Source organism: Asterias rubens, chromosome 20 (assembly GCF_902459465.1).
Source record: "Asterias rubens chromosome 20, eAstRub1.3, whole genome shotgun sequence".
NCBI lineage: Eukaryota > Metazoa > Echinodermata > Asteroidea > Forcipulatida > Asteriidae > Asterias > Asterias rubens.
The window spans coordinates 11,224,190-11,247,954 of NC_047081.1; the positions used below are offsets into that span (position 1 = coordinate 11,224,190).

Sequence of the window (23,765 nt, forward strand, 5' to 3'; positions counted from 1 at the left end):
TTCATTTTCTGATCTCAATCTTACGACTTGTGAAGAGAAATTTGTGATGTTTGTTTAACTGCCCATTAAATGATGGAGAGGGTCTAGACTGAGAACCAACGACACATAACTTCAATATAGTATTCTTTTTTACCTCTGTCACAGATGCAGTGTTGATCGTCTGATTATACATCGGTGCGTTGTCGTTAACATCTCCAACGTTCACTGCGATGTCGATTGAGGAGTTGCGTGTAGGTTCACCCTTGTCTGCAGCCGTGATCTGAAAGGTAGGACATTATTAATAATAATAATAATAATAACTAGTTTTATATTTAGTGCTTTATCTACTTGCGTCTCATAGCATTGTTCATCATTTAGTTCCGGACAGGTTTTTGAAGTTTTCAGGTTTTTTTTTCTGTAAGGTAGGTGAAGTTACACTTTTGGAGAGGAAGACCTCTTTCCTTTATAGCACCATGCAATAGTATTGCGGCGCAAAAGCAGCCATTCAGACCAGCAACCCCTTCTCTTTACGATAAGTGCACTGGATTCTGCTACATGCATCTCACAAAACACAGGACCTAAAGCTTTACGGCCCTTCGGAGGGACACAGCAATAATGGTTAAGTGTCTTGCTGAAGGACACAGGTGTCATGACTGGGACTTGAACCCACACCCTGCTGATCAGAAACACCAGAGCTTGAGTCCAGTTGTCTTATTCACTATGTGGTCACGAGCCGCCATATTGAATAAAGGATCATTTAGTCTCAACTTACAGTCAGTATGTAGTTCTCAATAGTCTCGCGATCCAGCGATGTTGAAGTCGCGATGTGCGTCGCTCCGTTCACATCGGTCACTAAATCAAAGTGATTTTGCTGGTTCCCACCGGTGATGGTGTATATCAACTATGAAATAAAATGGAAAATTTGTAGTTCACATCGACATGCCAGTCAAGTCTTATTAATGCTAAACTCTTCATTATGGGAAAGCTCAATTAAAGAATTTGGCCACCAAAACTCGGAAACTACACACCCTTTTCAGGATTACCCGTGCTTGAGACAAAATAATGGATGAGCAGTTTATTGACCTAGGGCAGTCAGCAGCCCTACTGGCTTGTTCATGGTCCAAACTAAAGGTTAAAGTCTACACAGTGATGTCTGTGAAGCTTTGCATGGTGAAAAGAATATGAATAAATTATAAATAATAGTACCCTTGCAGGTACAGTATACTCTGCGCGTCTTCAGGTTTTTTTTCTCCTGAAGAGTAACAGAGTATACTATTAGAAAGGTCAAGACCAAACCGGCTCTTTTCAGAGCTAAAACTCCCTTAAAAGAGATTTCTTACATGGTTGTGCCTGCAACTTTACTATTAATTATAGTTTATTCATATTTAAGTCCACTGTTTGGAAAAGGAATAAAGAAAACAAACGGCGAGGCAAGATCATACACCACTGGGAACGAAGTCGTCTAAAAATATTTACCTCTCCATTTTGTCCAGAGTCTGCGTCAGTTGCAGTCACCGTTGTGAAGATGAATCCAGGGTTGACGTTCTCGGTAACGGTGACATCCGTCGGGGGGTTGACAAACACCGGGTTGTTGTCATTCACGTCATCGATGTACACCCAAACCTAGAATGACAAGAAGAAAAAACAAAAATGGTGTAGTTCCCTGCAGAGATGTTTCCCAAAAATAACAGTCCTGCACAAACGGTCAAAGCGCCACTATCCTAGATCTATTTTATGTCATAAACTGTACAGGCCTATCCATAATAAACATGATATCAAGAGAGGGCATTATTACTACTCTAGAAATACTACTGACTTCGGAATGTACATTACCAAGGCAACACAAATCAACAAGATTTTGTCTCGTGAAAAGACTTTAAAAATATATATATTTTTTTTTCTTCTTCAAAAATACCTAAACAAGTAAGGAATTTTGGGGAATATAAACAACAAAACCAGTCACTGAAAAAGTAAGGTATTGCTATAAATTTGAGCTCTTGGTGCTTTTAACGTTGTAAAAACTTTGTGAACTTGAATGGTGTCAACCTTTTGTTTGTTTTTTGATTTAAACAAAACATACCATTAATAACAAAAATAATAACTTACTGCAGAGGAGCCTGGCAGGACTCCGTCACTTTCTCCCAAGACGGTGAAGGTGTAAAGATTCTGTCCTGCCTCAAAGTCAATCGGTCTCTTAGTAGTAAGCATACCCTGTACACACAAACATTGATTTATAAAATTATAAAATACATCAACATCAATATGGACTGTAAAGGGAGTAACCCTGTTTCAGCCTCAGGAGTAGGTTGCAAAAGCCCCTGGAAAATTAGTTGATTTGTAGGCAACACCTTGAAGTGGTTTTCAGTCCTTGTGTGTCATGGGGCTTGCATAAAAATAAAAATATACAAAGTTTCACAAAAACCCTTGAACAGAAAAAATATTTATATGCCTTCTACAAAAACTCTTAAACTATCCAGCCAACTTGGAACTCCTTGCCTGGTGCATGTTTCCCTCCATCCTACAATCTGGACTGTTTTAAGAGGAATATCAATTTCTATGTTCAGCTCCCCTGAGTTTTTTTTTCACGTTTAAATTTTATTCTTCTCGTAGCCCCACACCAAGAGTAGCTTTTAGCCTTGTTTGGGGCAAGCTTGCATTACAAAAAAAAATAAAAATAAAAAAAATAAAAAATTGTAGAATTGGAAGTTGGGGCTGGTTGGAGTTTGGAGAGGTGTATTCATTAAAACAATATGGCAACTTACCGTTGTGGCATCCAACTCAAACAGCTCCAAAATAATGGGGTTGACATTGGGTCCCAGACTGTACGTCACCGGTATATTTGGCTTGCCCGGTATCGAAGCATCAATCTGAAGTTAGAATCAAGACATTGTTTAAGAAATTGCTAAGCTCAGGGAAAGTTAGCAGGAAAGCGGGCGCTCACAATGCCAGTTTCATGGTATTTGGGCCAGCGGTGTATTTCTGCTTGGCAAGTTATTACCTGTGCAAAGCAAAAGTAAGCAGGGAAGCGGTCATTCACAATGTCAGTTTCATGGGTTGTGATGTATTTCTATTCCATGCTAAATCGTACTCTTTAAGAAGCTTGTTCAAAGAGTGAGGAATGGTTTAACAAAATATTGACTTGCTGATGAACAGACGTAAAGCAAAAATGGCTCTCAGCGTACAGTAGGTGGATTTTTGATCGCAGGCATTTACACATACATGTAGGATTTAAAATTAAAAAAATTCACACTGGATCTCATATCCTCAAGCCCTGGGAGGCCCCAGGAGTTTTTATATCCAACGGTAAAACCCTTAACCCTATCCTGTGCACTATGTATTTAACGATGTACGCCTATACACACCCCTGAACCCGGTGGGTATTACACAGAAACCTCTTACCTGTAAAAATGGGTACCCTTGACCCATGTTCTCATTTAAGTGCACCTCATACTTGTCAGTGGTGAACTCTGGTGGGTCGTCCTGGGCGTCGACTAGGTGGACCATGACGGTGGACGTAGATGTGTGGAACGGTTGAGATTGATCGGTCGCTGTGACCGTCAGGTTGTAGGTCTGCTGGACGTCATAGCCGGGAAGTGAACCCTGGACCGTGATGATGCCGTTTTGGGAGTCGATGAAGAAGAAATTGGTATTGCCTAGAAAATAAGTATTAAAACAATAAACAAATATTGCAAATGATAGAAAATGTTATAACTTTGTAATATCCAATTGAAATCATTGTTTGTACTCTTTGGAGGTGTTTTTTTTTTTTTTTTTTTTTACCAGTTCAGACATCTACACTATAGAAACTTGCCCCAGTACTTATGCCACATCAGTGAAAGAGTATATTCAATGTTTTTTGTATCCCTGATGCAATTACTACATTTACGTTTGAAAAACAAGACAAACAAAAAAGTATAGTAAATAGTAAATCGTATAGCCCCTTCGGTGCCATCGCCAACAACGGGGCCTAAAAACATACTAAGAAGACAACAACTCACCTCCAGTGAGGCTGTATAAAACCTGCCCTCCAGACCCCAAGTCGGGATCATTGGCCAACACGGTCGCTACATGCGCCCCTCCGAGGGCATTCTCGCTAAGGTCAGGCCGGAGGTAGACATTCTGAGTGAAGACTGGTACCTCGTCGTTCACGTCGGTTACCGTGATGGTTACGGTTGCTGTAATTGAGATAAAATACATCAGTCAAACAGTTTTTAATTTTTCATCAAAAGAATACGCTTAGCACTCCTCACTAAAGCTTAAAAACTACAAGTTTAATAATTATGGTGACACCATGCAAAAACCCAAATCTCCAAGCCACTGTCCAGTGCTCCTTTTCATTACCATATATGGAGACCAAGGACTGCATTTATGGAAATTCTAAAGACTGGGGCGCTCCGCAAGGAAATATTTATGTACAGAGTTTTTGCTTGGGTTAAGCATAGCCATGAACCTGAGCCCAGACGTGTTGCAGAGAAAGGTAACAAATGATTTCAAAGTTGCATCCTTCAAAACTAAACGTTTACATTGCTGAAATCCACATTGGTTTCTGACTGTCCTCTTCCATCGTCTGTGATAGTAAAGATATCTCGCCAAGTTTCTTACCGGTATTTCTCGGCTGTGAGTCGCCGGCGTTGTACGCCTCTACAGTCAGCTGATAGAATGTCTTAGTCTCCCTGTCCAGTGGCACTGGCCCTCGTGTGAGCGTCCCGTTGGCATCGATGCTGAAGTGGTTCTCTTCATTCCCTGCGATGATGCGGTACAAGATGACGGCATTCGCGTCAAGATCTCTGTCAATTGCTTCGACCTGGTTTGGTGAGATATGGGAAGAGGAGGATGTTATAAAATCAGCATATCAAGGTTTTAGACCAATGTCTTTACAAACTTTTAACAAATATATGTAGTACAAAGAGCTACTCCAGTAGCTTTTTCCCTTGTACTGCATCTCTTTGGAACTCCTTGCCTGGTGCATGTTTCCCTTCATCCTATGATCTTCCATCTTTTAAGAGGAATGTCAATTCCTACCTTCAGCTCAACTGAGTTTCTGCATGTCTATGTTTTCTTCCTTGTAGCCCTTAACCTAGAGTGGCTTTTAGCCTTGTTTTGGGCGACTTGCATAAAAAAAAATCAATAAAACAAAATATATATATAAATATCGTGTCTCTTTAATTCAAGGCATGCAATGTGTTCTGTAAACGCAAACAATTTTATGCATAAACCCATACGGGCTTCGCAGGTGTAAAGCGTTTTTTATCTTTCCACTCCAATTTGAAATAACTGCATAATAGCAGCCCTAGTTATTAACAATCCTTTCTCTTTCCAATAATGGCAAGCTAAGGCATGCAGGATGAATAGGGCAAAATAATATCTTTTTGAAAGTGGCCTTTGGCTCAAGTGTTTTTTGTATGTTATCTTGGGCAACTATTAAGTCGCCATTGGGGCTGAAGCAGGGTATGTAGTGCACACAGTCAACCTAAGTCACCACTGGTGCTGAAAGGATTAAATAGTTTCTCAACAGCCTTACTAATCTACCCACCTTTGTTATAAAACCACCTTGCGGTATATCCTCAGGAACGGACTGCGAGTAACTCTGCAGATCAAAGTACGGTCTGTTGTCATTGGTGTCGGTCACCGTGACGAGGACAGTAGCAACGCTAGAGCGCCCCCCAGCCTCGCCATTACGATCTTTGGCGACAACAATCAGCGTGTACATACCCTGGACCTCACGATCCAGAGACCCGGTGGTGCGTAGCTCCCCCGTCTCCTGGTCAAGGAAGAAGAGACCCAAGGGTGGGTTGCTGGTCGGGTCAAACTGGTAGACGATCTTCTTGTTTAGACCTTAAGGAGGTATACAAAAAGAAAGAGACAAATTTAAAGCGATTTAAAGGGAAGGTTTACGCGTATTTCACAGGATAGCAGGAAATTTTTGATTGTGTGCGTTCAAATTAACTAGGCGTTCTTTGCTTACACAACCTAGCGCAGATATTTGGCGCTTGCACAGTAAGTGGAAAATGGTGATTGTAAGCACAGAATTCAACGGTAAGCAGAGCTATGAAATGGGATCCAGGTCTCACCTTCATCAGCGTCTGTTGCTTGCAGTCTGAGTATTAATCCAGAAAGCATATTCTCCTCAACGGTCAGTTCGTACAAGTTACCCTCGGTGAACACCGGATCATTGTCATTCTCATCCGTTACCGTGACAGAGACGACCTCTGTCGCTGTGTGTATCCCGTCGGTCACCTGGACCTCAAACTCGTAGCTAGACAGCTGCTCACGGTCGAGGGAATTGATCGTGGTGATACGGCCGTTGGCCGGGTTGATGAAGAAGTTTGAAGTTTGGGAAGTGATTGAGTAGATTAGAGTGCCAATGGTGTCCGGGTCCATGGCTGAGGCCTGCAATACAAACATTAGTGTATTATGAATCGGTAAGTTGGGAAAATAGAATTATAGTAAGGTTTGCGGAAACACCATGTGTCGTTTCCAACAATGATTTATAATATCAACAGCTCTCCATTGCTCTTTATGAAGTAAGTTTTAACAGTCAGGAATTTTTTTAGTAACTACTAAATAAAGTACTCTCCCTTAAAGAATGGACATGTTTCTCTCAATAGTGTTTTTGTTTTTGTTTAGCAACTCAAATTATTTACCTGTCCTACGAAGGTCCCAAACGGTCTGTTCTCAGCAACCTCAAAGTTGTACGGGATACCAGTGAACGTTGGCGGCGTGTCATTGACATCAAGTACAGTGACCATGACCATGGCAGGCTGGGCGGAGTTGCGTTGTGGATTACCCACTGAGTAAAAAACAAACCATCAGAGATACAGCTCAGTTTAAGTAAATACTTTGGATATAAATAACGACTAAAATAATAATAATAATTATAATAATAGGTATTTATAAGTAAGGTTTGCAGTGACACCATGTAAAAATCCCTTTGTGAGGTGGTACTGAGAAGAGCCGATTTGTTCTGCTCGACGCTTCGGTCAGTGTGCTCTGAAAGTGTTCTTCAGAAGACGGTCAGAGCACACTGACCGAACTGTTGAGCAGTACCATTGAGATTTTTACATGGTGTCACCGCAAACCTTACTTAGTTAGCATTTTCAAGCAAGCATAGCCTTAAGTCTTATCTTGGGTATTTATAAAGTGCCAAATCAATCGAAAGAGATGTTCAAGACATTGAGAAGACGACAGTGTAAACAAAACAATACATTATGGAGAGGTTTGTAATGACTTTCTCTACTTGAGTTGGGGTGGTTCTGAAAAGAACCGTTTCAACCCAACAATTCGATCAGTCTCTGATCGTCTTCTGGAGAAAGCTGGACTCTGATGCTGCATGCTGCTTAAGTACTATAAGGATGCGGATGAGCTTAGTGATACAATACATATCCAGTGAAAAGGAAACAAAAAATTGGGGTAAACTTACAATCTCTAACCATGACGTTGAGTGTTATAGACTCCATCAGTTCCCGATCGAGTGGCATACTGGTGTAGATCTGACCCGTCGTCTGATTGATCCAGAAGTACTGGCTGGGTGTAGCCAGATAGTACTGCAGCTTGGCATTCATACCCAGGTCGATGTCCGATGCTGATACCTAATCAGAAATAACAACAAGAGTCTTAGGTCTGATTCCTTAAATATCCTTAAAAGATCCCTGTGGAATCAACTCCCATCCAACATCCGTGCTGCACCAACCCTGGACACTTTCAAGAAACTTCTAAAAACCCAACTATTTAAGAACTAATTTTGTCTTGTTTTCCCCCCTTACATAGGGGTAATGATTCAATTCCATATTTTGTATAAGTATGTGTATTTTTTGTCTGTTAATTATGTTTATATTTATGTTGTAATTGTAGTTTGTTGTTTTGTAAAGCGCATAGAGATGTTAATTCATATTATGAGCTATATAAATGTAATTTATTATTATTATTATTACTAAATACAACAGGTGTGTATGTATACAATGCTCATTAAGGTAACCAGACTACATGGTTCTACAAGCCAATTATAGAGTTACATATATATAAGAACTTGAGAGCGCACGCTGTGGGATGCCTGTTTGTCAACTTAGAAAATGGCCGCCTGCGCGCATGCCGGGTCGCGTGTATAGGCCAGTGCGCCCTCTAGTTCTTTAAGATGCCAACTGACACTGAAGCTGAGTGGTCATGCACACTTGGCCCAATGTCTTAGAGCTTGTAAAAAAAAGGGTTGTTGAAATAAAAGGTTGCATCCCCTGGGTGGTGATCGCTCTGCTACCACCTTCCTTGGTTGTATCATATACTTTGGTGTGATCCCTGGCTACAAGGCAGTTAGAAGTTGAATGACTTCTGACTGGCACCCTAAACAAAGTAAAGAGACCCCCAACATCGACGCTAGACAGCTCGGCTAGTAGAGCACCAGATACTAATCTTTTTTTTGTTCAACCCAAAATTATCAAAAAATTACCCCGTCAATTTCCCTTGTGGGTTTATTACTTGAATATTTTACCTGAGTGACAAAAGTATTCGCCGGCAGTCCTTCGAAGATGGACGTCATATACTGAAGCTGACTCCACTGTGGACTGTTATCGTTAGAGTCTCCAACCGTGATCGTCAGGTGAGCGGTCGCAGACTGTGAGGGCACCACGTTGTCCTCAGCGCGGATGATGATGTCGTAGAAATCCAAGATCTCACGGTCGAGTCGATTCCGGAGGATCACATCACCGGTTAGAGCGTCGATTGAAAATGAACCTGAAAACAATCAGCAAATTATATTTTAAATAAAACATAGGATTCGGACTGCCTCTAACTACCGGGCAATCTCTGTGGTCTAGTTGCTAAGATACTGCTCTACAATTGCAAAGGTCGTGGGTTCGAATCACACCCGAGTAATATGCCTGTAATTCTTTGTTCACAGAACTGGGGAGAGTACCGAGTATACAGTGTATACAACTTTGGGTAAAACCAAAGTAATAATTCTTTATCTCCGATGCAATTTTAACATCTATTACTCACAAAATACTTCATCAAGATTGACATTCTTGATAAACTTTTTTGCCGATCCTATATTTTAAGAAAAGTATTTGGGTCACCATTGAGAAAGCCAACTCACCGTCTACGTTGCCTCCAATGATGGAGTACCTGATTTCCCCTGCAGGGCCGGCATCGGCATCACTGGCAAACACTCGGATTATTGTACGACCGGTTTCGGCATCCTGAATAAACAGAAGACAAAAGAATTAGACAACTTTAGAGTCATACGTTTTGGCACATTCTTGGGATCCCAAGAGTTCAAGAAAATTAGACCAATTCAGAGTCAACTATGTTGGCACAATAGCCCTGTAAAAACTACTCTATTCCCCGGGGTTGTAACAGCCCTGTCACACTTGGATTTTCTTTAACCTTAATCTCCCCCGGCAAATGGACACACCCCTGGAAATCTGGAACAGGGGTAAGCGGTAAGACCCTGGGGTATTCTTGAAACCTGCAGCTCGAACCCTGTGGAATAAGGAAGGACCTAGGCGGGGACAGTGTGACAGTGTGCCGGGGTAACAGTGGGGTAAAAAAACTCATGGGGCGTCCCCAGGGCTGTATTATATGGGGACTGGAGACAGTGTGTGAAAGAGGCTATTATCGCAAGTGTGCAGTAAGGTCCTTTTTCAGAAACAACTCCCGAGGGGAGTATGGTTGATTCGGATTGCTGGCTAATGTGAAAAAAATTGTAATGAACATCGTTACCTCATACACCGTCCTGTCATAGACTGACGGTTGAAATATGGGCGGATTGTCATTGATATCTTCAATGGATACCACCAACGTAGCGACACTGACGCCAGTCCTGGAAAAATAGCAATAGCGAATTGTTCTGATTAGTTAGACCAAGATGTTGGGGTGGAGAAATAGAATCCTAACCATTAAACTGTATCTTACACTTAAGTATCTCCATACCATTAAACACACCCAGATATAGTAAGCACTATATGGTCATGTTCATGGACAAATAGCAATAGCGAATTGTTCTGATTAGTTAGACCAAGATGTTGGGGTGGAGAAATAGAATCCTAACCATTAAACTGTATCTTACACTTAAGTATCTCCATACCATTAAACACACCCAGATATAGTAAGCACTTAATGGTCATGTTCATGGACAAATAATGTAGCAATAGCGAATTGTTCTGATTAGTTAGACCAAGATGTTGGGAAGGAGAAATAGAATCCTAGCCATTAAACTGTATCTTACACTTAAGTATCTCCATACCATTAAACACACCCAGATATAGTAAGCACTTAATGGTCATGTTCATGGACACTAATGCAACATTGCACACATTATGCTTTTTGCATCCCTGTGGAGACATCTTTCTTTCCTTTGCCCTGTAGTTAAGAACCTCCCATAGACATCTTAGATAAATTTCCTCTTGGGGCACCCCAGTCTTTAGAACTCCCCTATGTAGACTTTTGGTGTTCCCTTTTATGTTTTGCTCTCGCTCTCGGTAAGGTAGTGAAAATGAAATCAAATTTGTCATTCATTACAAAAAAATTATCACTTAAGTACGTAATGGCCTCAAATCGTGGATCCTTCTTTGTTCAACTCTTTCTTCTGACAAACGTAGACCCAATTTGTTAACCTTTAGGATAGCAATTCGTGGACCTATACAACCGTATGAAGAGAAGCATTAATGGTTTTTTTCCCATAACACAAAGGCCACAATGCACACGTCCATATTACGAATATAAACATAAAATCTTACGCTGGTGGCACGGCGGGTGCAGTGTTGTACGCCTCGATAGTAAGAGTGTAAGTCTGAGCTGAGTTCTCAAAATCAACATTGGACGTCGTCGTGATCACGCCAGTCGTTGGATTGATGGAAAACAAATTCTGAGAAAGATCATTCACATGATAATGCCTTTTTAAAGGGAAAGTATGAACTGTAAACTTAGTGAGCTTTCAGATTGAATATTATAACTATCTTCCTTCTTTTTAACAGCCTCCTCTCTTGTACATAGTTAATTCCTAGTTATTTATTTATTATTTGCTTTAACATTATATTGTTTTGGTAAAATTTTACGCACTTTTGATTTTGTTACATTTCTATGTGCTTTTTAATTCTCACAATTGTTCTTTTTTTTCCAACACGAGTATGGAATAAACATATTTTGGAATTGAAATTTTTGTTTTTTTGGAATTGAATTCCAAACCCCCATATTCTTGTCCTTGATTTTAATTATTTAACTGCCATTGATAAGGTTAGAATAAAATGTCGCAAAGGACTCACGCCTTGGTTCCCACCAGTGATCCTGTATCTCGTGACGGCGTTGGTTCCTTCGTCTGCGTCAGTCGTGGAGAGCGTGATAACAGGCGTGTTCTGAGGTGAGCCTTCTGTCAACGTTATTGGTTGAAGCTCTGTCAAAAGACGGAAACTGATTTTAATTTAGTTCTTATATAGTGCATTTAAAAAAAGAAAATTCAATGTGCTTTAAATTAGTTCCCTGGTCATTGGGCCAATAGTATTCCTAAAATCTTTCGAAGCTCCCTGGGGTAAAATCAGATAAATACCATTATTGGTGAGAAATGGGGAAGAGGCTCAATCTAGTATTACTCACGGTTGCTGAAGAGTGGGTTGTTGTCGTTAGCGTCAGTTACCGTGACAACCACGGTGGCACTACTGGTAGCGGAATCTTCAGCAAAGAGCTGTAAAAACATGACATTTCAAAAATAACTTGTTTTATATCTATGAATAAGGAGTCTAACACTTTAAATAACCTGAACTCTGAGTGAAAAGCGCAAAAGCATACGAGCATGAAGCCAAATTTTAACAATTATCTTTGGTTCTAAAAGCCCAATTCTGCAATCTGGGGCCTTATTACATGTATATAGCTTTATCTTAATTTCTTTCTTTTTTGTCTCAAAAAGATAAGTTGTTTTTTTTTCAGGGAGGGTGGCCAAAAAAATGTTTTGTTTTTATTTGTTATGCAAAATAAAATGGAATTCTGGTTCAAAGCAGAGAAAGGGTGGCATAATCACCTTCCTTTAAAAACGCAAACTCTATTCCTATCATTACCTGGAGATTATACATCTTAATTGACTCATAATCCAATGGACGAATCAGGGTCAAGGTCACACTGGCCTGGTCCACTGCTGACGAGGGGGAGACAGAGAACGGGACAGTGTTGCCGTTTTGGAGGGTGATACGGAAATTCCCTTGGATCATCTGTGATTATAAAAAAAATAAAAAAATCACAACAAAATAAAAGTTAGTTACTGGCCTTCGAGATTACTTCTACATCCTGCAGTCTAGGATCGAATCTTCAGCCAGAAGACAAAAGCTTAAATTTGTTTATGAATCAGTTAACTACTAAACTTTACATAAACGGAAGATTTTTACCAAAACCAAGTGAGAAGTAAGAAGTCAGTAAAAAAAAAAAAAAAAAAAAAAAAAAAAAAAAATATAGTGAAGTGTGTTTACGTTTACGTTGATACTCGGCAGAATCCTTAAGTGAGGACGCAAGGCCAAGGGTGCTTGATTGTTGATGCAGTGCAGTGTGTTTATTATTATTATTTTTTTTCCAAGCCGACTTTTTTTCAAAATCCCTTACACCCCTGTTCAGTACGCCCTCAAGATTTCCTTAAACCATCTCTTCTCCAGAAGAGTATGCAGCACTCCTGGGGCTGAAACAGGATTACCCCCTCTACAGTCCGTAAGGATTTGGGCTTTGGAGCATGGCTGGGAGAGCAGAATCCAATGAGAAAGAAATAACGGTTTCTTCCAACTGAAGAAATAATAGTTTATACATGCATGTAAGTGCCTTGCTCAAGTATCATGACCCGGATTGGAACCCACACTAAGCGGCATTGTTGTTAGTTTACAGCTTGCAACCTTCTTCTTGCGTAAATGTTGTACTATTGTCCAGCAGAAGGGCGCTTAAAGGCAGTGGACACTATTGGTAATAACTCAAAATAATTATCAGCATAAAACCTTACTTGGGTAACGAGTAATGGTGAGAGGTTGATAGTAGAAAACATTGTGAGATCCGGCTCACTCTGAAGTGACGTAGTTTTCGAGAAAGAAGTAATTTTCCACGATTTTGTATTCGAGACCTCACATTTAGAATTTGAGGTTTCGAAATCAAACATCTGAAAGCACACAACTTCGTGTGACAGAGTGTTTTTTTCTTTCATAGTCATCTCGCAACTCCGATGACCAATGGAGCTCAAATTTTCACAGGTTTCTTATTTTATGCATATGTTGAGATACACCAAGTGAGAAGACTGTTCTTTGACAATTACCAATAATGTCCAGTGTCTTTAAGAGCCTGTCGTCCTGCCAGGAAACTCATTAATACTTACCGCTTCACCATCAGTAACGAGAATGCTGACTGGTAAGATGAACCCAGGAAGCTCAGCCTCTGAGACACTGACTGAATAAACCGATTGGTCAAACATCGGAGGTTCATCGTTCAGATCATTGATGACGATGTTGAAGGTGGTGAAGGCAGATTGTCCACCGCCCGGACCAACTTCAGTTGCCTGTAAAAAGGGCAAGGAAGGGAAAATGTTTTTAAACTCCAACATTTGTCCAAGGAGCGCAATTGAAAACTTTGCTACAACAACGTTTTGAAAATTATGGGATGATTCCAAATGAGATGAAAAGTGTGTTTAAAATCAAGAAAAGTCTAGCTAGAACCACTTTGTGCTAAACTCATCAGGAATAGCAAAACAGGAAAGGGGGTGGATGGGTAGGAAGTGAGACACTTTACCACAAATATTTGTTTAAATTTTTTTATTATTAAATTTTTATATATATATTGTCATGACCATAACAAAATGATTGCACCATTTGTACCGCAACGCACCTTGAGGAAACGAGTACAGTTGCCATGTAATAATGCCATGTTTTATACTATTTGGGACTCCGTTTTCATCCAAAATGCTTTGCACACCGATCATGGCCATTAAGACTCCTAAGCAGGCATATGAGCTATTGGGGTCGATGAGTGGGTAAAAAAAAAAATATAAAAAAAATAAACCATGAAATTAAAGATTGTTGATAATTTTGAATGACGCCTTAAAACCTTACCCTGATGTTGAATTCTACCGATGAGGGTAGGTTTGGATCCTCACGATCCAACTCTCTGATGACTGTGATTTCACCCGTGTTAGGGTTCAGCGCAAAGAACGACCCCTGGTTGCCTGAAGACACAAAAACAAAACACACAAGATCAGCATACTTGTTTTTGGCAACATTGGAATATCTCCACAGAGCAAGTGCCATTAGCACTTTTGTAGATATCAACGCTATAGAAGACCTCATTGATATAATCATTATTAGAGAATCTTTATTAATACTTTCAAAAATCCAGTTTGATGTTTTTTGTCACTCGGTGCAAGTTCCCTGTAACGACCATGAATTTGCGGAATGCGTGAATCCAAGATATGATAACTGACCTGAGATAATGTCGTAGGTAATGGAGTTGGGATTCAGCGTGTCCCTGTCCATAGCCACCACCTGCTGAATAACGGTGTTCTGTTGGAAATAATGGAATCAAAGATTAATATTGTAATAGGAATGCGGTTCATAAAACACAGGCATGATATTTGGTCTCAGAATTATTTTATCAAGTACAAGAGTTGACCCACATGTACATGTACACAATGGTGTGCGCTTTAAAAAACTTCTCAGGCCTTTTCTAATTAAAAAAAAGGAAAAGAAGAGGAACAATATCATGCCAGATAACATCAAGCAGCCAGCCCAACCCCCCCCCTACCCCACCCCCCAAAAAAACTAATTCATAAACAGAGCCCATGCATCTGATCTGCTGCCCTAGCTGAGGTCAAACAATGGAGACAGGCATACATTTTTATACAACGTTTTACCGGAAACCGGTTACCAGCCAAATTTCCATAAAGGTTAACATTGTTTCATCTGCCGTCAATTTCACAAAACTCTTCCTAACTTAAGACTAATCTTAGGACTTAAGACAAGTCCCAACCCTGCACTGTAGCATGCAGACCTTAAGATTCATCTTAAGTTAGGATGACTTACTCGTTCTAACTCGAGATAAGACGAGTCCTAACTCTTTGTGAAATCGACCCCTGGTTCCCAAAGAAATTTGGTAAGCAGTATTTTCTGCTTAACAGCTTTTAGAAAATGGGCCCTTGTTTGCTTACCACTGGTGTGCCTTCATCAATGGCTTTATCATAAGGTGTGTTGAGGAACTCGGGCCCAGCATCTTGTACATCAACTACGTTGATGGTCAGAAAGCTCTCTGAACTGAGGCTGTTGGTTGCAGAGTCCTGGTAACAGAAGGAGAGACTCAAATGTTAAAATCAGACAATACTAATAATAACAACATTTATAAAGTTTCATGCAGAAACGCTTCTCAGATTGATTGTTTTCAATCCATTTTTCTAAAAACACTTTTCTTAGACGGGAAATCATTTCTGAGAAACATTCCATGCCAGATTGATTGATATGCTTTTGAATCCTAAAACCACATTCCTTAAGAGGGAATCGTTTTTTAAAATGTTAAATATTATCAACTGTGCTCTTTACCAAGTAAGTTTTTATGATTATTTTTTTGGAGTAATAACCAAAGGTATACCCTCCCTTTAAAAAACAATGACACATCAAACGGAGGACAACTTTAGGACTAAGCAACACAACAATAATTGTCTGATTTAAGCCCAATTCGTACTTCCTGCGAATCCTTTGCACGAAACAAATTCAACGCCACATTCGCAGGAAGTATGAACCAGGCTTAAGTTGTCAAACATGGAAACACTCTGTAATCACATGCGTGAGGATGTGATGATTTTACAATACAAAACAGTGGAAATCGGTGCTTTGTCGAAATACACACGGTGACTGTTTAAATACAAACCTCCAAAAAGGGCAATACTCCATCCTGAAAGCCAGCGAGTTTACAAGAAAATACAGACACAACATAATTATTGATCAAAACCATTATCACTGAAATTTATACCAACATTATTTTTATACGTATCCCTGGTGATGCCTCATAAGTGAACTAAATCACTGAAGCTCGCAAGCCTAAGGAAACCTGTAAACAAGTGTGCCTGCTATTTGAAAAAAAACCCAGGGTTAACCCCTACTCTTCCACGATAAGTGTTCTGGGTTCTTTAACGCGTGCTCCTAGTACACAGCACCTATGGCTTTTTTTCCACTCCAAGGACAAAGCAATAACAGTTGAGAGTCTTGTTTAAAAACAAAAGTGTCAAGACGGGGAACCAAGCTGATCAGAAACACAAGAGCTTGAGTCCGGTGCACTAATCCAACGATGTAATATTTTTTATGTTTTTATTACCCCAAAAATCCCTCACTGTAGCTCTAATACGCCAAGAAAGACAGACAGACAGACAGACAGACTTACTCTTGCGATGATCTTGATATTGTAGACCTCATTTGTTTCATAATCCAAGTTGCCCGAGACAGTGATGACGCCCGTGACTGGGTGGATGCTAAACGGTCCGGGCGTATCCTGAAATTTTTTAACATTTTCAAAAGTAAAGGTAGGATTAGTGTTAAAAACTTAGTACTTTTTATATAAAATTACATTAGTCCATCTCTTCATAGAGTAAAATGTCGGGGAACAGGCGTAAAGTTCAGATACAAATAATAAAAAGTACAATATGTTCTACATGTATATATTTTTTATGCAAGTACACTCCAAACAAGGCTTAAAAACACTCTTGGCATAAACTAAGGAAGAAAAACTATTTAATGCAAAAAAATAACTCAGGGGAGCTGAAGGTAGGAATTGACATTCCTCTTAAAACAGTCCAGATTTTAGGACGGAGGGAAACATGCACCATGTTAATTAGGCTTGGGTATCATCCATCAGAAGCCTGGCTGGTAGAGCAGAAAGCACTACCTCCCCAATGTTTATGAAGCAATCGTGGTTAAGTGTCTTGCTTAAGGACACAAGTGTCAGGACCGGGACTCGAACCCACACTCGGCTGATCAAACACCATAGCTTGAATCTGGTGCTCTTAACTGCTAGGCCATGACACGCCACATGTATGTGCCCCCTTGCCCAATCCAGCTTAACCACTGGTAATATGGAGACCTCCATCCTCACACAAAATCCTATTGTACTTATGTTTTCCTTAATCATTATAATAAAGTAATTATATAACTTTTCTTTGTGTGTGGTAAAAATAAAAGAAATGAATGAAACTTACTTCAGAGATGGAATACTGGACGATCTTAGCCAACAGAGCGTCTTGATCAGTGGCCATGACGGTGAAAACATTGTACCCGAAGTTGACGTTCTCGTGAACCGTCGTCGTATTGGGAAGGTTGACAAAGACCGGTGCGTTGTCGTTGACATCAGAGAGTAGTAGAGTTCCACTTTGTTGGACCTGCAGAAAAAAATTAAACAATGTTTTTGCGTCAGGGCAAAAGCATCATCGTATATTGATACAGACGAAAAGGTACAAGGGGTGGTACAGCTTGCAACAACTCATTTGATTTTCTCTTAAATCCACACTTTTAAACGTTACCTCGTTAAAACCATCCGTGACTGACACCAAGAAGTTGTAGATGTGTTGTTCCTGTGAAAAGAAAAACCGATCAAGTTTTGATTATTTGCAAAGGACAATATATATCAATGGAAGTTGGACAATTCAGAAACACGAGGGCTCGCCCTTAACACTTGACCGAAGTACAACAGGGGAATAAAACAGTGCTCAATGTGCCTTCTACTTTCACAACTTTTAAACTGCCAAAGGTGGTCCAACATGGGTATTCAACAGTATTTAAGCAGAGACTGTGCTCTGTTTAAATGTAAACAAAATATTATGACCTGGGTTGACAAACGATTCATTTTGCTTGATCGCATAACAGTAAGTTACATTGCTATGCAGACTGGAAGTGAATGTAAACACAGCAAAAGATTGCTGCACATAAAACAAAAACATTTGAAAAGAATCAAAATAACTTCCGTACCTCTCTGTCTAACTGCTGCTTCAGGGTCAGCCACGCTCCGTTCGGACCGTCTGGAACGACGATAAACAGCTGCTGCGCTACGTTATCGTGGAGATTAAAGGTCAACGACGCGCTGTCAGGGTCAATGGCGTCCAAGTGGAAGACATTGCTACCTATAGGTGGATAGAAAAAAAAAGGAATTTTGATGAAGTAGGTTCATTCAGCGATGCTTTATGGGCAATTCAGAAAAGTCAATGTTAACAAAAAATAATTTAAATTATTGAGATTTTAACAAACTAGGGACACTGATGGTGACACTTAATTTCTTTAATATTATTTCACCTACCTGCAGAAGTACTTTCTGGTATGTTGATAACGATGGAGGATTCGTCAAAACGCGGGGGGTCATTGGAGCCGCTTGTTTCTGTAAATAAAACAAATATTATCGGATTAATCAAATTTGTATTTATCTTATTAGGTTATTTTTCCCTCATTACTTTATGGAAGTTTGCCTCAAACCAGACTTAAAGGGACGTTTGGTAATCACTCTTAAAATAAAAGGCAATCAAAAACTTTTAGAGAGAAGCCAGTACAGCAGCCTTCGATAGTAAAAGCATTTTGAGAAACATTTCAATTCAAAGTAATCTGGTTATGTAAAAAGATATCAGTTTTTATGCCCTACAATTCCAATCTGAGAAACGGTACAGTCAACGTTTTTCAGATTGGTATTCTAGTTTTTACGGATTATTCTTCCTGAGAGGACATAACGGCAAAGGATTTTGGCAATTATCTCAAAAACGCTACCACCTTTTGAAATGGAACTTTCACAGTTAATTGTGTGTGCACATCTATATTTACAAATGATTTAAACAATCGAGCGAATCCAAAAACTGAAGGTCTTCTCTGCCCTTATAAGGCATAATTAATATTAAAGGGAAAACCGTTCAATCTTGCTATGTGGTGGACCCTCTGTTTGCTTTATTGAAGTACGCCATTAACTTAAAATGGGATTCATAAGCTTAAAGATAGATCCTAAACACCCAATTGTAATCCGCATTGAATAAAACAAGCAACACAGGACGGGCTCCTCTACATATATAGGCTATTTGTAACTTGGAGAGTTCTAATCCAACACTGAGTGCAATATGGATTTTTGTTTCCAGGGGTTGCTTTTGTTGTGGGCGCTCGATGTTTTGAAAGACAAATTGACCGGAGTGGGTTTCTTTCATTCTTGGAGCATTGAAACTGTGAAGGGTTTTCCGTGCTGGTATTGTGAGTGTTTTGTGAGTAAATATTTGTGTGGGTTGTTTTAACAACTCAGGCGACATTTGTTGAAGAATGTTTTTTTTTAAAGGAGGCGTAACTGGGGGGGGGGGGGGGGAGCATGTTCCCCCAATTGATGTCCGCACTTGCTTGTACTGCAAAAAATTTTTTTAAATTCATTTGATTGTTAAAACAACCTCAAATTTTGACAGAACGTTACCTAATTTTTCTGTTTATTTCTTTTATTGAAGATTATTCTAATATTTTTTTTAGACAGTTTAAGACTGTACACTCAGTTTGTTTCAATTCTTGTGAAGAAAGTTCACAGAAATTGGGAAAGTAGAAAGTAATATACAAGTGTTGTAAAAACCACATTATATATTTTTTATCCCCCAGTTTATACCAGCTGCCAATCACCTCCCAGCATGCAGTTGGACCTAACAGGTCAACGTCCGAAAACATACATGCAACTTGTACAATTGTTGCAATTTATACAGGTCTAACGACCCTCGTTAACACTAATGCAGCTGTAATGTACCAAAACATGGATTAATTATTGTTTTTTTAACATAATGGCATTAAGCCAAGATGCAGAAAGCCCCCCCCACCCTGTCCCTTCCTGACAAAGAACTACACTACAGGAATGCTCTGGTTAACACTATTGATTAATACTAGTGGATAAGGAGTGTGTTATTGTGTGGCACTACCAGACATTATCTAGTCATTATAAAACCATTGATCAATAAACAGTAAGGGTGCAGCGTTTGAAAAATGTTCTAACGTGCGAAAGAATGCGACTCAAATTGTCAAGGAACTTTGCCTTTGAGTCAAGACTGTTTCTTTTCCCCCTGAATGAAATGGCATTTCAAAAGTATAAAGCATTTCGATAAACATTTCACTTCGCAGTAGTGCAGTTGTATGTAAAAAAGATATAAGTTTTTTTAAACAAAATCTGAGACCGTGCGTAACGTTTCTCAAATTGTGTATTTCTGTTAGGAATTATTCTTCCTGCCTGGACATATTCTCTCCGTATTTTCTGCGATATCTAAAAACTGCTGCCACATTTTAAAACATCTTCATTAATATAGGATTAAAGCAATTGGACGGTTCCAAAAACAAAGGTTTACTTTGCCTTTAATGCTCGATTAAAAAAAAATAGTTTTTCTTGTTTTGATTCTGGTCTGTAAATCGTATTCTGTTCCAGTAAAATAGTAAAAATAGTAAAACACAAGCCCTGTGGTCGGTTGGATTTTCCTCCCGGGTAGTGACTCAATAACAAAAATGGCCCCGGGGCAAAACAAACAAAACGGTTTGCCGCGTTCCGATCGAAATCCAATTTGGCTAGACTGTAAAACAGTTTGAACACGCACGTCCAACACAATTTTCCTTTGGTCGGTGCGTGTCAAAAATGTCAAAAGTTCATGAAACTGTGAAGAAATGGAGCAATGGTTGTGGAGGGGGGGGGGGGAGGGGTCGTTTCTCAGTGACAGGATTAAGTTCACCCAGGAATATTTTTCCAAAATAAAATACAACTCAGTCTTTGCTGCTGATCAGGACCCAATTTCATAGAGCAGCTTAGACAATTTAGCTTACAAATTGTGTGCTTATCAAAAATAAACAGTGATACCAGTGATTTTGGACGAACAAAATCGTTCCCTGGCTTAGCAACTTTTTATGCTTAAGCAGCTCTATGAAATGGGCCTTGTACGGTCCATTCATTTAAAAATGACTTCCATCACAAATTTGTATACAAGTGATTACAACCTATTGACAAAACAGATTCTCCTTTGTAGGATTAAAAACTATTGATTCTCACCCCTTTGGGATGGTGGAAATGGCCGCAGGATAAAACACACAAAAGCACAAATCCAATTTATGAGTAGGGTTTGTTTCTTCTTCAAAAGCTGCGGAACAATCAGGAAACTATAAGGCCATAACGACGACAACAATGGTAATAAAACAAGTGCTAAATGTTTATGTGATGGAAGGGTGAATGGATTTTATGTTCCGGAACGAAGAAAGGTTATGTAGCTTGTGTAAAGTTTTTTTTTTTTTGCATTTTAAGTTCTGTTCAAGTGAAAAAACTAATTGTTAAATACAACTTGTTTAGAGAACTTTGAAAGGAAACTTTGGGAATTAAACATGACCAACTATTTGGGAAATGTTGCTGTTTGTGGGTTATATTTTTGTAATAGTAAAGAAAGCGATAACATTTTTGTGAAAAAATCATAAAGTGAAAGTACATTTTGTATAAACTTGAATTAACTAACAACAAGACCAATAACAACAATCAACAACTTTGTGTTTTCTAATCTGTGTCTGTACATTTGTACATTCCCAAAAGATTATTATGTGCTAGTCTTAAACTCAAATTCAATGCAATTTTGATTGAATATCATCAGAATTCAGGAAATAAGCTGTAAATTCTCTGTACAAAAATGTACCATATTCTTAAAACTTGACGTCATCAAACATTTTGGTTATTGACATAAAATGCACTTGAAGGGCATCAAACATGGTGGCCTTGTACAACGTTTTTGCATGACAGGTTAGAGACTTGTACAATTTTTAAAAATTAGTGAATCACAAAAACTGAATTTGACCTTGGAGCCCCTCTTCACAGAAAACCAACACCGCATCAACTCTTACTCAACAAAATTCACAATAATGAAGCAATACGCTTCATTAAGTTATATAGCTTCCAATTCACATATGAATAAGCACTGGGTATGCGTTAGTTGTTCAGCAACAAAAGAAGAGCTTTGACAAGTGGATGCTTTTGTTTGGTTTCTTAAAAATTAAAAATCATGTCGTTATATTTTTTTACACAAGCAGTCACATAAAAAAAGTAGTAAGGGTTTAAACAGCATAAAATTGAATTAATTGACGATCTTCCATTTTAAAGTCACAGTGGGGGGGGGGGGGGTTAGGAATTCTCTCTGTAAAGATTGACCACATGGATACACTTTGGGATTAACTCCTTCAGCTACAAGCTAATCTTATCTTCTTAAAGGATTTGATGAAGAAAGACGAACCTTTGTGAAATTTGTCCGTTATCATACCAACATATAACATTTGTAAAGGGGTATACCAGGGATAAGAGCGCCTCAAAAGCTTCTTAAATGTTGTTTACTCAACTTTGATGGTATCTGTATTTTATTTTAGTCTGAAATATTTCTCTAACGATTTTTGATTATTAGGGTTTTCCCCCATGCACAAGCTCATGTATTGGGCCGACTTGCGGGAATTGCATGCCACAAATGAATTTAGTTTGACCAAGAAAACAACTAGAGACAATGCCTTTGGAAAGGTACTGCATGAACCACTGATTCAGAACTTTTCTGAATATAAATTTGTTAAATATTTGTTTAAAACTACGACTAGGAGTCCGAGTGGTAGAGCAATAGTTACTTTGTCTACTGATTTACTAGTTTACTGTAGACATGTATCTTGTTGTGACTTCCTGCACAGCGCTTTGATTTTTTAGGGTTAAACACTATAGGAAGAATAAATGATTGTGTTTAAAAATATGTTTATTTATAAAGAACATTGAAAAAGAAAAACTTACGTATAGAGCATCTATCTCCCGTCCATCCAAACGTGCAAGTACAGATGAAGCTTGTTCCGACATTACGACAGGCCCCTCCATTCAGACACGGCCCCGAATCACACGGTGACGCTGCGATTAAATCACACAGGCAATAAACAATCAGGACAAAGCGGACGGATATCAGTGACATGATGTCACAGTGTGTCATGGTGTCACAGTAGTGACAATGACAACTCTTTCACCGTCATAACACCACGACTCCGAATCCCAAATAAGTGTTTTCAATCATTGTTCAGCTTCAGAAGCAAAAAGACTGTCTTCCAAGGGAACTGTTGTTCTTTCCGTGGTGAACTGTTTCCGTCTGTTTTTTAAATCCATATGCCACATCTACGATAACTTCCCACCAATCAATAATAAACCTAGTGATTCAGTGGAGGATACATCCCATGACAAAGATCTCTGCTCTGCCTGACAAACATGGCTCACACTCGGTCCTGTGTCGTCATTGTTTTTCCGGGGCAAACAGTGTAAGTAACACCCCACACTAAACGTACAGAAAGTTTGTTCCCACACTCTGAAATGTATGACTTTACAATCTAAAGGGAAAGCTGACACAAGAACTTAGTGTTGCGTGTAGAGTATATAACTGTATGACCTTCATAGACTATATAGGAAAGAATTGAAGCGATAAGCTTTCAAACGACCTCACTGCAACACAACTTTTTTTTTACTAAGATAGCCACCACAGAAACACCCCTTGGTGGGGTTAGTCTATTGTCCCTAATCCCTCCCATTTCATGTAACAAGCTATTGATGGATTGGACCATTTCAATACCCAATGGGGGTGCTTGACTCTAACTTCACCTTAATCTCCCCCCTCTCTCTGTGGATCCCCAAGTCCTATTGATATTTAAATGAATGGGGCACAATGATTGCTCATCATCAGTGACTGTGAATTGAAACTAACTGTCACACTCAAGCAATTCATTGATTGATTGATACCCATGTAAGACCAGGTAAAAAATAAAAAAGTTGATCATATCCTGGTG

At 39.3% G+C, this 23,765-nt stretch overlaps 1 protein-coding gene across 8 annotated transcripts in view; it reads right to left on the reverse strand.

Moving 5' to 3' along the window:
* The window catches only part of LOC117303705 (protocadherin Fat 4-like), an 87,796-nt gene that overhangs the window by 22,661 nt on the left and 41,370 nt on the right, over positions 1–23,765 (reverse strand). For all 8 annotated transcript variants that reach the window (XM_033787980.1, XM_033787985.1, XM_033787981.1 and 5 more), the window contains 29 exons: positions 22,735–22,845; positions 18,250–18,327; positions 17,925–18,076; positions 17,480–17,530; positions 17,159–17,338; positions 16,348–16,455; positions 15,125–15,250; positions 14,402–14,480; positions 14,034–14,146; positions 13,304–13,483; positions 12,018–12,167; positions 11,560–11,647; positions 11,232–11,359; positions 10,707–10,834; positions 9,691–9,790; positions 9,065–9,167; positions 8,462–8,703; positions 7,400–7,568; positions 6,624–6,769; positions 6,051–6,369; positions 5,513–5,814; positions 4,582–4,783; positions 3,978–4,154; positions 3,379–3,632; positions 2,742–2,846; positions 2,086–2,190; positions 1,456–1,602; positions 752–880; positions 134–259 (listed from right to left, as the gene is read on the reverse strand). In XM_033787980.1, coding sequence (XP_033643871.1) covers positions 134–259; positions 752–880; positions 1,456–1,602; positions 2,086–2,190; positions 2,742–2,846; positions 3,379–3,632; positions 3,978–4,154; positions 4,582–4,783; positions 5,513–5,814; positions 6,051–6,369; positions 6,624–6,769; positions 7,400–7,568; positions 8,462–8,703; positions 9,065–9,167; positions 9,691–9,790; positions 10,707–10,834; positions 11,232–11,359; positions 11,560–11,647; positions 12,018–12,167; positions 13,304–13,483; positions 14,034–14,146; positions 14,402–14,480; positions 15,125–15,250; positions 16,348–16,455; positions 17,159–17,338; positions 17,480–17,530; positions 17,925–18,076; positions 18,250–18,327; positions 22,735–22,845 — 4,298 coding nt within the window. The remainder of the gene's footprint in view (positions 1–133; positions 260–751; positions 881–1,455; positions 1,603–2,085; positions 2,191–2,741; positions 2,847–3,378; positions 3,633–3,977; positions 4,155–4,581; positions 4,784–5,512; positions 5,815–6,050; positions 6,370–6,623; positions 6,770–7,399; positions 7,569–8,461; positions 8,704–9,064; positions 9,168–9,690; positions 9,791–10,706; positions 10,835–11,231; positions 11,360–11,559; positions 11,648–12,017; positions 12,168–13,303; positions 13,484–14,033; positions 14,147–14,401; positions 14,481–15,124; positions 15,251–16,347; positions 16,456–17,158; positions 17,339–17,479; positions 17,531–17,924; positions 18,077–18,249; positions 18,328–22,734; positions 22,846–23,765) is intronic.